This window comes from Asterias rubens, chromosome 20 (assembly GCF_902459465.1).
Source record: "Asterias rubens chromosome 20, eAstRub1.3, whole genome shotgun sequence".
NCBI lineage: Eukaryota > Metazoa > Echinodermata > Asteroidea > Forcipulatida > Asteriidae > Asterias > Asterias rubens.
In genome coordinates this window covers 11,961,322-11,975,455 of record NC_047081.1, presented here as the reverse complement: position 1 = coordinate 11,975,455, position 14,134 = coordinate 11,961,322, and the positions used below count along the sequence as shown (strand labels likewise).

At 37.4% G+C, this 14,134-nt stretch overlaps 2 protein-coding genes across 10 annotated transcripts in view; one reads left to right on the top strand and one right to left on the bottom strand.

The window, feature by feature from the left end:
• The window catches only part of LOC117303762 (protein FAM13A-like), a 37,477-nt gene extending 36,536 nt beyond the window's left edge, over positions 1-941 (top strand). For 7 of the 9 annotated variants that reach the window (XM_033788100.1, XM_033788101.1, XM_033788106.1 and 4 more), the window contains one exon: positions 721-847. In XM_033788100.1, coding sequence (XP_033643991.1) covers positions 721-825 — 105 coding nt within the window. In that variant the 3' untranslated portion in view covers positions 826-847. The other 2 variants (XM_033788099.1, XR_004520541.1) reach the window with 2 other exon arrangements.
• A 6,250-nt stretch (positions 942-7,191) lies between these two features.
• LOC117304044 (multiple inositol polyphosphate phosphatase 1-like) lies at positions 7,192-13,746 on the bottom strand. Its single transcript, XM_033788521.1, has 3 exons — positions 12,552-13,746; positions 10,940-11,171; positions 7,192-9,169 (listed from the first exon to the last, which is right to left on the bottom strand). Exons 1-3 carry the CDS (start codon positions 13,447-13,449, stop codon positions 8,713-8,715), a joined length of 1,587 nt encoding a protein of 528 aa, XP_033644412.1. The 5' UTR covers positions 13,450-13,746; the 3' UTR covers positions 7,192-8,712.
• Between the last annotated feature and the right edge of the window lie 388 nt (positions 13,747-14,134).

The window sequence follows — 14,134 nt, the reverse complement described above, 5'->3', positions numbered from 1 at the left end:
TCAAATCCTTCCCCAGTTTTCTTTCCTTTTCTTTTTGTTTGGCAATTTTACTGCAGATGGATGATTAATTAGTCTAGGCATGTTTAAATTGTTTTGGCATGAATTGTTAGAGTCTACCAGTACATAATAAACATTGCTTATAAAAAACAACTGCATTTGCACCCTTCAATATGCTTACAAATGTTTTATCATACTAACATCTTGTTATAAAATCTGCTTTTACCATTTTTTTTTTTAAGTTCTTTATGCTTATTAAATGAATGCTTTACCAATACTAACATCTGGTAATAACATTTCACTTGCACCAACTTTTTTGCTAACTTCATCATGCTTATAAAACATTATACCAAAAATAACATAAGTTGTCATAAATAATGCATTTACATTTTTTTGGCCAAGTTCATTATGCTTATAAATGTATACCAATATTGACAAATATTGTAATAAGCACTTTATTTAAAACTTACTTTTTTGCCAAGTTCATTATGCTTATCAATGTTATACCACTAATAACTAACATCTTGTCATATTGAGATGTATTCCTAATTAAATAAACTCCTTACCTTGGTCTTATTTACTTCAAGAAATTATTTAATGATCCAAATTAATTGTTCAAGAAATTGTTATGAAATTTTTAGCTGGTGTTTATGTTTATTTTCATCCGTAAGAGAAAGCATGGATGCTAATTTAAGGTTTCTGTTTCTTTTTTCTTGGATTCAGCATCTTAAGAAACATCAGAAGTTATTAGAAGCTCTTGTTGCCAAGCATCAGACTCAAGGATCACCTCTTGAAGAGACTACACGATACATGGTGGACTTAATATAACAACCAGCTTCACCCAGCACCTGAGACTACTCGATACATGGTGGACTTAATATAACAACCAGCTTCACCCAGCACCTGAGACTACTCGATACATGGTGGACTTAATATAACAACCAGCTTCACCCAGCACCTGAGACTACTCGATACATGGTGGACTTAATATAACAACCGGCTTCACCCAGCACCTGAGACTACTCGATACATGGTGGACTTAATATAACAACCAGCTTCACCCAGCACCTGAAAGTACTGAAAACCCTTGCCAGGTGTGACTGAAGAAGGAAAGAAAAGAAGCCCTTTAACCCTCCTACCGTGTGACCACTCAATGTCATCCACTGTGGTTTTAAAAGATAGATAAACTATGCCAGCCTGCAATATGATATCATGTGGTGAACAGTACACAGTCAACCCTCTTACTGTCTGACCATTCAATGTCATCCACTGGTTTTGAATGATAGGACCTGTGCACTGTGCAAGACGGCAATACAAATTATGATACCATGTGATGAATGCATCTACGCAGTACATAGTCAACCCTCCTACTGTTTGACTATTAAATGTCACCCACGGTGGTTTTGATTGATGGACAAGTTATGCCAGCCTGCACTATCATGAAGTGGTGAATGCATCTTGTACATGTGTACACAGTACACATGTACACATTTAGCTCTGTGCACAGGGGTGGATTTCACAAAGAGTTAAGACTAGTCTTATCTCGAGTTAGGAAGAGTTAATCTTCCTAACTTAGGACTAGCCATACGTTTCTTATATCTTCTAGGACTAGTCCTAAGTTAGGGCTAGGCTCTGCAACCATCTTCCACCATTGCAGTTGAATCTTTCAATGGTTGGTCAACTAGATTGAACAACTTCTCATGATAAGGAATGTTAATGGCCGGACTTGAAGATGATTATGAATTTTGTGTCTGCCGGGTCTTTTTTCATGGTTCAGCTGTTTTCTTCCATTGAAATTAATGTAATGAAACTGTGGCTTGAAGGGAGAACAAAATAGTCGGGTTTCATTTTGGTGTGATGGACGTCAGTATTTGTTTGTTGTTAATGCAATCAGGGAGCTTGACGATGGCTTGAAATATGCACAAAACTAAAATAGCAAAAAAGGTAGAAACGAACGATCTTTGTGTGTTTGTTTGCAACTTGTACATACTGTTATGTTGTTGAACTATGCTTTGGTTATAATTATCATTACCCAGTGCATGCACAGCCGGACCCATCTTCATAGAGCTGCTGTGGTGTAAACGCAAAGTTTTTACCATTTCACGATCCAAAGCCGGCAAGTGTGAGTAATTTTATTCCCAATGACTAATTTCATCGTTCAAAACATATCCTTTTTGACCGCAACTGATACATTTTTTTGTAGCATTTTGCTCTGCTATACAAAGGAAATCATTCACTGAATTAGTTCCATCTTAAAGTAGTTAAGATCTAACAAGTTCAAGACATGATCGTTGATTCCTGATAATATTTTTCTTGAGAAAACAAAAAATGTACTATTCCAAAAATGCCAAAGCTTAACCTTAATTGTGAATTTTTGTTATACACCTTTATCTCGACATCACTTTATTCCGGTTTGCTCGGATACCCCTAATGTATTTCCTAGCCCTAACCTTAAAGGCAGTGGACACTATTGGTAATTATTCAAAATAATTATTAGCATAAAACCTTACTTGGTAACGAGTAATGGGGAGAAGTTGATAGTATAAAACATTGCGAGAAACGGTTCCCTCTGAAGTGATGTAGTTTTCGAGAAAGAAGTAATTTTCCACGAGTTTGATTTCGAGAACTCACAATTAGATTTTGAGGTCTCGAAATCAAGCATCTGAAAGCACACAAGTTCTTGTGACGAGTGTGTTTTTTTCTTTCATTATTACCTCGCAACTTCGACGACCAATTGAGCTCAAATTTTCACAGGTTTGTATTTTTGTATGCATATGTTGAGATACACCAAGTGAGAAGACTGGTCTTTGACAATTACCAATAGTGTCCACTGTCTTAAAGCTTTGGCCCTAGTGTGTAATTCAAGAAGGGGTATATCTGAAAATAATAGGGTTGTTGGAACATAGGGGTATCTAAGTCATATCACTAGAATCCCACCTTGAGACATGTTACTACAAAGCACCTAGGCTTTAGCTATCTCAAAGATTTAGAAGATAAAAAACATCACCACCTATTAATAGAATACAACTACATTTACTCTGGATTAGCCGAGAGGATTAGCCAAGTGGATCAACTGAGTGCATTAATGGATGCTTAGATTTGTTGAGTCAATAGCTACTGGTTTAAGACAATACGCATTGTTGAATGCTTTTTTTAAAGCCACCAGAGCGGAGGTGAAATGGATTAACTATTTGGGGTTATGAGTTGGTTCATGTTTATCCCATCTTGTGCCTTTTATGCACTATTTTTTTCTTTTCAGAATGATACTAAGTTTGATTATGAATCTTATTTATTTGTGTACAGAAAAAAAGTTTACTGATTTAAGATTTGGGAGATGAGAAACAAAATTGGTGTTATACCAAGAAGATATTGATTTGTAAATATTGTTGTTAGGCTGGGCTTCTTATTTCCAAGTAACGTGGGATTATAATACAGATGCGCATTATTGGGAATAGTACTCGTCCTGTGTGATGCGTGCATTCCCAAAATTCTAATATGAAAGTACCCCCTCTGTTGGTTAACTCTTGCCAGGTTTCTGTTATTTCTTCCAATTCATTAAAACCATGTACTTGTTTTGTTGGATTTTAGCAGATTGAGTTCTGTTTAATTAATGATGCGAGTTGTTTGTTGTTGTTTTCCCTTTAATTTGTTGTTTACTACCATAAGGAAAAAACTGTCTACATCAGAGTCAATCAGAGTTATCTTGGAGTCTGAGCCTAAATTCATGGAGGAACTGTGAAGCTGAAGCTTTCTTGAAGCTTTAGAGAGAGTCTAAGAGCTATAAGCTCAGCATGTTAAAAAGCTTGCACCTGAAGCTTTCTTGAAGCTTTAGAGAGAGTCTAAGAGCTATAAGCTCCTTGAAGCTTTAGAGAGAGTCTAAGAGCTATAAGCTCAGCATGTTAAAAAGCTTGCGGAAAGCTAAAATCTGTTGTTTCGTATCAGATTGAACTAACATTTATTTGAATGAGATTGAAGGATAATAAGGATGAACAATGAATCTGTCACTGCCAAAGAAATTAAAAGAGGGACCCTTGACAAATATAAAGAAATGAAACTGAAATTATTGAAGAAGGTTATCAAAGAGTGCTTTTTGATAAAAACAAGTACTTTGTACGATGTATATTGATGGAAGAAATTTCTATATCAGTACAATCAATTGTGAAAGAAAGTAGATAAAAGTGTAACGGCTTTGTATTGGAACCTTCGTGTTTACATAATTGCTTTAATAACTTTAAAGAAAAGTTATTTAATGATACTATGTGTTGAAAGAGATTTTCAACATTTAAATTTGTACTTAATTTAACTAGAAAATTTAAGGTTAATTTTCTGCAGCGTGTAGTGATAACCGATTGAAATTAAATTTTGTGATGTGGTGACAAACGCAGGACTCTGGAAAGTACCGAGTATACAGTGCTTTGGTGTATGGTTAAAAACAAATAATATTCTTTCTACCCAATGCAATTTTAATCTGTAAAACCCCTGAGGTACCTGCTCCTAAATTACATTATTCACTCTAGCTTTTATGAAATCTATGTGGTCTATTGGTTAGATATTTGCTCTCGAATTGAAAGGGTTGTGGGTTCGAATCCCAACATATGTTATGCACACATGACTTTGGAATGATTACAACCAGGACAACAAGATAATGGGCCATGCTGATTCAGTACAAAAACATTCCTATTTAAGTTTACATTGTTGCAACTTGTGCCCCACTCATTTGTTGCTTAGCAATAAAGTTTGGTAAGCAGTCATTTCTGCTTAACAGCTTTACAAATTGGGCCTGTTTCATGTTTATTCTGTCCAGTGCCTAATCCATTGATGTTTGAGGATGTGCCTGTTTACCGAAACACTGCCACAGATATCATTCTAAAATGTATAAACAAATAACTGTTTTATAAATAATCAAGAACTGTTGTGACGCCATTGTTTGTGTTTGTGTTTATCGGGGAAATGTTTATAGAGGAGACCAATTATTGTGTTTGTTTAATTGTGATGACTAGTGCCAAAATCAGGCACTTCCTCGGAAATAGTGAAAGGATGATAACCGACATGTAGGCCTCGATATCAATGTGATGCTGAGATGTCTTGAGAGATGTGCTGATATGTCTTACACACTCTCTCTCTCTGCTTTTGTATGTGTACCAGGTATGATGACACCAGTGTCACATACAGAGACTGTATACCATGCTTCTTGAGAGATGTGCTGATATGTCTTACACACTCTCTCTCTCTGCTTTTGTATGTGTATCAGGTATGATGACACCAGTGTCACATACAGAGACTGTATACCATGCTTCTTGAGAGATGTGCTGAGATGTCTTACACACTCTCTCTCTCTGCTTTTGTATGTGTATCAGGTATGATGACACCAGTGTCACATACAGAGACTGTATACCATGCTTCTTGAGAGATGTGCTGAGATGTCTTACACACTCTCTCTCTCTCTGCTTTTGTATGTGTATCAGGTATGATGACACCAGTGTCACATACAGAGACTGTATACCATGCTTCTTGAGAGATGTGCTGAGATGTCTTACACACTCTCTCTCTCTGCTTTTGTATGTGTATCAGGTATGATGACACCAGTGTCACATACAGAGACTGTATACCATGCTTCTTGAGAGATGTGCTGATATGTCTTACACACTCTCTCTCTCTGCTTTTGTATGTGTATCAGGTATGATGACACCAGTGTCACATACAGAGACTGTATACCATGCTTCTTGAGAGATGTGCTGAGATGTCTTACACACTCTCTCTCTCTCTGCTTTTGTATGTGTATCAGGTATGATGACACCAGTGTCACATACAGAGACTGTATACCATGCTTCTTGAGAGATGTGCTGATATGTCTTACACACTCTCTCTCTCTGCTTTTGTATGTGTATCAGGTATGATGACACCAGTGTCACATACAGAGACTGTATACCATGCTTCTTGAGAGATGTGCTGAGATGTCTTACACACTCTCTCTCTCTCTGCTTTTGTATGTGTATCAGGTATGATGACACCAGTGTCACATACAGAGACTGTATACCATGCTTCTTGAGAGATGTGCTGATATGTCTTACACACTCTCTCTCTCTGCTTTTGTATGTGTATCAGGTATGATGACACCAGTGTCACATACAGAGACTGTATACCATGCTTCTTGAGAGATGTGCTGATATGTCTTACACACTCTCTCTCTCTGCTTTTGTATGTGTATCAGGTATGATGACACCAGTGTCACATACAGAGACTGTATACCATGCTTCTTGAGAGATGTGCTGAGATGTCTTACACACTCTCTCTCTCTGCTTTTGTATGTGTATCAGGTATGATGACACCAGTGTCACATACAGAGACTGTATACCATGCTTGCCATTTTGGGAGTCAAATTGTGTTTTCAGTTTTTAAGGGGTTTGCAATATGAAGGTTTGTTATCAATGAGCTATTATCTGTATCACAAACAATATCATGGTAAGCTTGTAAACCCAGCCTTTGACCAAATAATGTGCTATACACTGCGTGTTACACAGGGGGACATCGACTCCCAAAATAGCGCAACCAAGACTATTGGTATGACGTTGTCAAGTGAATTGGGTCAATAGACCAGAGTTTGGGCTGAAAACTGATGGCTTTGGCACGGCACATCAGAGATTGATGTAGGCAGCTGTCTGTCAAACACAAGTACTGTTTTAAAAAAATGTGACTAGAAAACTAGAACATTCAAAGAAATAAGTTGATTTTGGGTAAAGTGCATTGTAGATTTGTATTTATGTCAAGAAGTTAAAAAAAATGTAAATAAATATTTGATGAGTGTGAATAAGTGGCTGGTAATGTAATACGCTCCTGTACAGTACCCAAAAAAATGTTTGTAAAGTTGACGTGAACTAAAGAAAATGTTTGTTGTAGTTTTGCGATGCATTGATTATTACAAGTTCCTTGACTGTTCTGATTGTGTTATACCACTGGTTATACTTTATGTTGATAAAAGTGAACAAAAAGAAAGCAATTTTGCAATTGTCTATTTTTCAATAAAATTAGCAAAAGGAATGTTTGTGGTTTGTTTCTTATTTCAGGAGTATTTGTTTTGTCCCCTTCACAGCAAAGTTTGTGAAGGTGTGACCCATGACATGTGGAGTCTTCAATCACAACCCTTTTAAAAAATACTTTACCTGTCAACAGAAATGAGTTACGAAAGAACGCACATTTTGAAGTAATTTACATGGCTGATATATTTTTATCTTTGCATCATAATCAAGGCACAGCGATAATCAAATCAATATAATAAAAATACTTTTAAAAACTTTTTTTTTTTTTCTGGCAAAAATGTTAACATTGTTTATAATATCTGGCAACATGCAACTTCCTACTCTACTTCAATATTCTAACAGATGAGTATACTATTCTACTTACACAAAAATTATGGCCTTTGATACATTTTGAATGAACAAATAATGAATCTATAACACGCTTGAATGATTTTAGCACACACAACACAAATTCATGCAATTTTATACTAAATCTAAAATAATTAATTCAGTCATGCTTGACATCAGGAATGGACTGCAAGTTCATAAGCGAGAGACCACTCATCGACAATGAGGTTTTTTCTCGTGTTTCTTTGAAGGACACTTCTATGGGAAATGTAAAGGTCTTTCAAGGTCTGCTGTTGGCAAGAATACGTAGTATGACACAGATGTTTTGTTTATTGCCCATTTCATGCCATTAATAATGACACAATTAATGTATGCCGGTTCACTACAGGTTTTTCTGTACGTACGATGTAGGTGTTGACAGCTTACTATATGGAAAACCATGTCGTTGGGGAGATACGAGTTGAGTGCCAGTGAAAGTGTACTGCTTCGTAAAATAATGATGCGAGCCCTGACCACCTGTTGTAATGTAAAGGATGTATGAAGGCTCTAAAGACAATGAATACATTGTTCACTTCAATGTACCACCAGACATTTTAATTTCAAAATTGATTGATTGATTGATTGAAAATGTTTATTTAAAGTCAAATTTGAAAAAAAAAAAACAGCTCGAAGGCTGATAATGTACATCACGAATTAACATAATAAAATTTGTAAAAAATCAAATATCAAATATTAATTTTACAAAAAATACTTTGTAAAAGCGAAATTCATTCCTTATTAATTATCATAAAATATATTTGGCAACAAAATAAAATGAACTTTGATTAGTATTTAGAATTTTTTAATATAATAGTTACATCTACTATGTATGTCTAGAAAGTTCTACGTTATGTAAAAAATAAAATGTTGACAAAAAAACGATTAGGTCTCCCTTGAGATAAAAAGAATTATGAATATTGTGAATCGCTGAAACTGAACGAAAGTAATCAATTCTCATTTCTTCCTCATCCTTGCACGATGAAATATAAATTAAACTCTTTGGTGAGCAGAATCAATTTATTTTTTTCTGAGCTTTCAAATCGCTCTTTTGAAACAAAAGTTTTGGTTTCAATTGTTACAAATCCTGTATTTATCCTTCATACATAGCTTAAGTTCTGTTTTAGCAAAGAGAAAATGTCACAAGAAGACAACATTTGATTTCTTGTAAGTGTTTTAATTCACACTCTAAACTAATGATGCCTGCAGCTTAAGAGATGCTTTCATAGCCCATGTCGGATATTTTTCACAATTTAAAATAATTTTAAAATGACTGGCCAATGGAGAAGCACTTGGATTATTACACTCCTCCTTATCAAGACGCTCTGATGACAGAAATCCCAACTAACGCCACGTATGCTAAAAGAAACTGCAGACAGGCAGAAAAGTTGATATTGCCGTTGTTTTTCTGGCCATCATCCAAAGCAGCAGCGCACTCCTCTTTAAAATCGCATGTCCCGATGGCCCGCTCGATGCCCCCTTTAAACTCCTCCAAGCTACAAAACTGACCTGTGCAGAAATCGAGCTTGACTGGTCTTTCATTTAAAAGAACTTGCACCCTATGAACAGTATCGGAACTTCCATTGCATCGGTATAACGCAAAAGCGACATTGCCTGCGAAGGGAGACATGTTTCCTGCTCGGAATACCCGGTTGATGTGTTCGTCAAAGTTAGATGATAAGAGAGCAATGGGATCATTGAAGAGACCCATCAGGGTGACCAGAGGGACAATGGTCTCGGAGTGGCCAAATTTGAAGTTCCCAAGAGGAGTGCTGTGATTAAAAAAATATGAAACAATTATTTTTCATTAGAAAATATAGTTAGCTGATTGCAAACAGCTTACCAATACCAACTGAAACGACCTATGGTATAAATGCAATGGCCTGACATTACAACCCTAGCACAGTCTTTCTTGTAGGCTAAATGACAACACAACATCAACGGTTATTATTTGAAGTGTATCTAAACATAAGCAGTGAAGTGGAAATACATGAATAGAGGGAGACTCAGAAAGCAAACAGCAAGGGGTGTTCTGCCACCCCCCCCCCCTCACCACTCAATTCCCTCCCTCCTCCCCCCTCATAAATAAAATGCTTGTCTTGATTCATTTTGGTTAACAGCCAGGTTTGTTTTTTTCCTAGCTTCTTGAATATAAGGTTGTGTGTCATGATGTGTGTTTGGATGTTGCCAAAGTATCCACTCCCCACCCTACCATTGTGATTGCAAATATCACTTAGTCATTTCCCCTAAATGATTTCGGTAACCCTAGGCAAACACTTTATCTTTAAAGATGACTATAAATTATAAACCAACAAACTATTTGAAATTTTTGTGCACCTCCAAATTTATTGATTCTTGTTATATTGCAAATGGCGACCCCTCAAAAAAAAGGGGGGTTGCAAAATAGTGCTCTCAAGAGTCTTCTTTGCCAGTCGGTAGATTGTGTGGCCGTGCCATCTTTAGGTTTTGTTGTACCGTAACTATGTTTTTAAGGGATCTAAACCCGTTGCCATAGAGTTTTATCAAGATCAAGGTTTTAATACTACATACAGCCCAAATGTTTGATCAATCACTCAATCAATCAGAGGGAATTAATATATCGCCAAAATCAACCAAAGTGGTTCAAAGGCACTCTTACATATACAGTTTGACTGTTTAGTTATCATAAAGTGGATTTGGGTGTGTGTTGATCTTTATCATAGATAGACTGGAGCATTTCAATGGATCTCTCGGAGTTCAAGAATACAATAACCACTCAGCTTCTGAAATTGACCTGCTATAAAAACTTATGAGGTGCACTTCGTACACACATACATGTGTACACACACACCTATGGCAACCAACAAATGTTGTTCACCTTTGAACGTCAACTTTGGTTGTTATTTCAGTTTCTATTTGTAATTAATCATTGAAAAATTGAACATTAGTCCTTCGACCCAGAGGCTTTGCTTTGAAAATCCTGAGCCAGAAATTCCCCGATTAAAAATTCACAAGTCAGATGGCTGGCATCTTTACCATGTGCCAGCATGGAGCAATATACAAAAAGGTACGACACATACTGGTTCTAAATGTAGTACCAGTATCTGTACTAGTTAGTACTATAGTTTGATATGGTAAACATTTAGGCCAATTCCAAATGAGCTGAATGCCGAGGCTGGATCACAACTTTTATGCAAAAATAGAGGCTACCTGTGTGGCTAGTAGTCAAGATCCAATAGTCCAAGATAAGACCAAGACTGAGACCTGAAGCTCCGAGAACCAAGACCAAACCGAGACAAGTCGGTTGCGACCAAGACTGAGACCATGAAGGTCCAATCACAGAGGCGATGAGGACAATTGCCTCCTTGCCCTTCGGTCATTGCCTTGGTGCCCTTGAAATGCTCAGTAGAATTTTACAACTTCCTCATAGGGTGCCCTTTACCAAAGAAAAAATGCCTTGATGCCCTTGCCCTTTCAAAAACGAAGCATACAGGCCTGCAATAGTGTACCCCAGTAAACCAGTTGGGGCAGCCAAGTTACTCCCAAACTGTAGTTTCTCTTACCTGGTTGGCATGGTAACTCTCTTCTCTAAGTAGTTGATAGCATCTAAGGCTAGCTCACAGCTGATTCTGTAGTTGATTGAAAACCCATACGCCTTGTTCCAGTAATTCTTCAACTCTGAATGGTACTCAGGTGCATAAAGATCTTGTTGTTCAAACAGCTTACACCATGTGTTGGAATCGTTGTGCATGGCTAGATCAAAACCACACATCTCAGATAGCAAAATGACCTCCGCTGCAAAGAACAGAATTTCAAAATGTTACAACAAACAAAACTCACTTCCATCATTTTTGTGGTTGTCACTTTACTGGGAAGTTCAGATGAATTCACTAACATTGATACTGGAATTTTCATTCCCACCAAACTTTAGGCCTACTCCTGCAAACACAATTCCTTTTAATACCCCTCCCCCCCCCCATTCCCACCATTTCAATGAAAACCAAATTTCCTAAAATTTGACTTAACTTAGTAGATGGTATGAAGCAAGACCGCAATTTTAAAACGAGCATTGTTTTGGTACATACATTGTGTATTTTGTTTATGACTAGTGGTTTTCAGATGTGTTATTTTTACAAGCACGAGATAATTTGCATTATCCATTGAGATGATCATAAACAATGTCACACCTCATTAAACAGGGTGATGTCTATAGGCAATTATTAAACTAAACAAATTACTTTTTAATTGGTTTCCAGTTTCAGATGATTTTCTCAGCTTATAGGTCTACCAGTATTTGTACAAATCCATACCAGCAAATTGTTTTGCCTCTGAGAAATCATCACGACCTAGACCTAGTTGCCTTTGAATTAATGATGAGACCTCAACAAAAATTAACACTCAAATTTTCTTTTTAATTTAAAATCACAAGTTCCACCACCACTTAAAGCCATTATACACTTTCGGTAAACAGTATTGTCCAAGTCCCACACTTCGTGTATCACAACTTATATATAAAATAACACTCCTGTGGAAATTTAGGCTCAATCGGACATCGGAGTCGGGATAAAATAACGGGAAAACCCGCTCTTGTTTTCGCGCGTTTCGCCGTGTCATGACATGTGTTTATAACAAATCCGTAATTCTCGTTAACGAGAATTTATATTGTTTTACCGTTTTCTCAAAAAGTAAAGCATTTCATGGACTAATATTTCAAGAGAAGTCGGATAACTTTCTGTATGGCGCCACCACTTTTTCACTCATTTTTACAAAAAAAGGATATCTCATTGAGGTAAATTAGATACTATATTATTTCATATCGAATGAAAAAGTGGTGGCGCCATACGGAAACTTTTCCGAGAAGTCTTTCACCATTACCTTCTGTAAACCCTGTAAATTATTTGTAAATCTGTGATTTTTTTTTTTTCTGTACCGAAAGGGTCCAATGGCTTTATACTTCACCACTGATCAAGGTCTCGTTGAGTCCTACCAAATTATTCACATCTATCTAGTATAATTCCGGAGGAGAGGAATACAATTCTATGCTACTAACCCCCTCCATCCCCTCTCCTTTGGCAACTTCAAAAAAGTTCTACCTCTAAACTTTGTTTAGTCACCTTCTAAAATTTAAAAAGTTGTATACTTTGTTTTGATAATCTTAAATGTGAAAACAACCACCTCTTGATAAATTAAACGGTTTCCCTCCTGGAGGAGCCAGTTTCTGATTGACCTTCGTCCAAACTTCTCCAACCTCTGGACCATCGCTGAAAGTGTCTTGCTCCAAATCTGTTTTTCCCCCATTCACTGCTTCAGTGCACGTCTCCAAGACATCATAAAACCTCAGAAGTGGATCTTTGTCAACTGGGGAGTGTGGTATCACGGTTGAAGTTGGAGTGATTGGGCCTTCATTTTCAGAACACTCAACTGTGAAAGAGTCCTTAGAATATTCCGGTGTGCAGGTCTGATTTTCACCGACAAGACCTTCAAGGAAACCACGAGCACTGTCGATTGTCCGACTCTTATTTGTCGACTGGAAAGAGTAGCGCGAAAAATCGAAATCTTTGTCGGGGAATAATTCTGGAAAACGTTTCGTTGAGAGTCGGTGGGCGAGCATCTTCAATTCTCGCCAACCAGCTTCCACAAGCTGTGAAGCATTTGCCACAGGTAGTTTAGGATATTCACGAAGATAGTAGAATTCTGGGTTGATTTCTGTGTTCTGAAGCCTTTCGAGTATGCTGTGCACATCCCTCACATCTCCATCACCTGGATTGCGAGTACCGTGTCTGTAGACAACATAGACGCCGTCAGGTGCGCAATTTTCCAGGCCTTCTGGTACGACTGCTCCGGTGGTCCTTGCGAGGTCAAACCAGTTCAATTCACGTTCACTTTTCGATCCAAAAGTTTCTACCGACAGCTCATATCCAGTCTTAGTGGCATAGAGTGGGGTATCAATAGGAGATAATACTTGGTTCTGATCAGCAAGGGTGTCTTTGAATAACAGTGTTCCACTTGTTTTACACAAGTAACTGAAGATTAGAAGAGCGGCGACAGAAAGTAAAGGTCTTGTGGCGTTCATCTTGTCAACAAGTTCTTGTTCTTTCTCTAAAGTCTAAGATTGTCCAGAGCTTACTTCTCTACTCCACTCTAACTGACGAGTTAGAGATTGTTCGTGTCGATTATTATGAAGGTGTCCAATAAGAGTGTTTACACAGGGAGGAATGTGTAAACAGCGAAGTCCAAGCATAGAGTCCAAGGGTGCACTGCTAACTTTGTTGTTTACTTTGGTGGCGCGATTGTCGTGTGTACGTTAGTGTGTGTGTGTGGCAGACGCATGCCGCAGAACAGCGTGCACACGAATGCATGATGCTTTTTGGCATATCCGTGTGGCTGGCCGGAAGGGAGTCGTGCATGTATGGCACACCAAAGCAACAAATTCAGAAGGAAACATAAAAGGTGATCGATGCATAGCTCCATGCTTAAACAAACTATTGAAGATGTGTAAGTAAGAACTCCATCAAAAGCCTAAACCCATGCCAACAATTGAGCCCATGTTTTGACGTAACAAGAAAGTCATCTCTAATTTACACAACAGACAGTCAACATGCCCACGGTTTGTGGAGTTGTTTGTATGCCTTGTCAAGTTGTCACACACCACCGACACAAACAATTTCAAAAGTTAATGTCTTGCAAGTGTTTCATAAAGAAACTTTGTTGGCACTCTCTAAATATCACACTATCACCAAGAAAGTTTTTCGAAACTT

Bases quoted from the DNA above. Each gene is read 5' to 3' on its own strand.
- LOC117304044 (XM_033788521.1), bottom strand. From the start codon at position 13,449: ATGAACGCCACAAGACCTTTACTTTCTGTCGCCGCTCTTCTAATCTTC. The intron at 11,172-12,551 runs GTGGTTGTTTTC...TGTTCTTTGCAG, and splicing joins ACCGTTTAATTTATCAAGAG to CGGAGGTCATTTTGCTATCT. The intron at 9,170-10,939 runs GTAAGAGAAACT...TTTTAATCACAG, and splicing joins AGAGTTACCATGCCAACCAG to CACTCCTCTTGGGAACTTCA.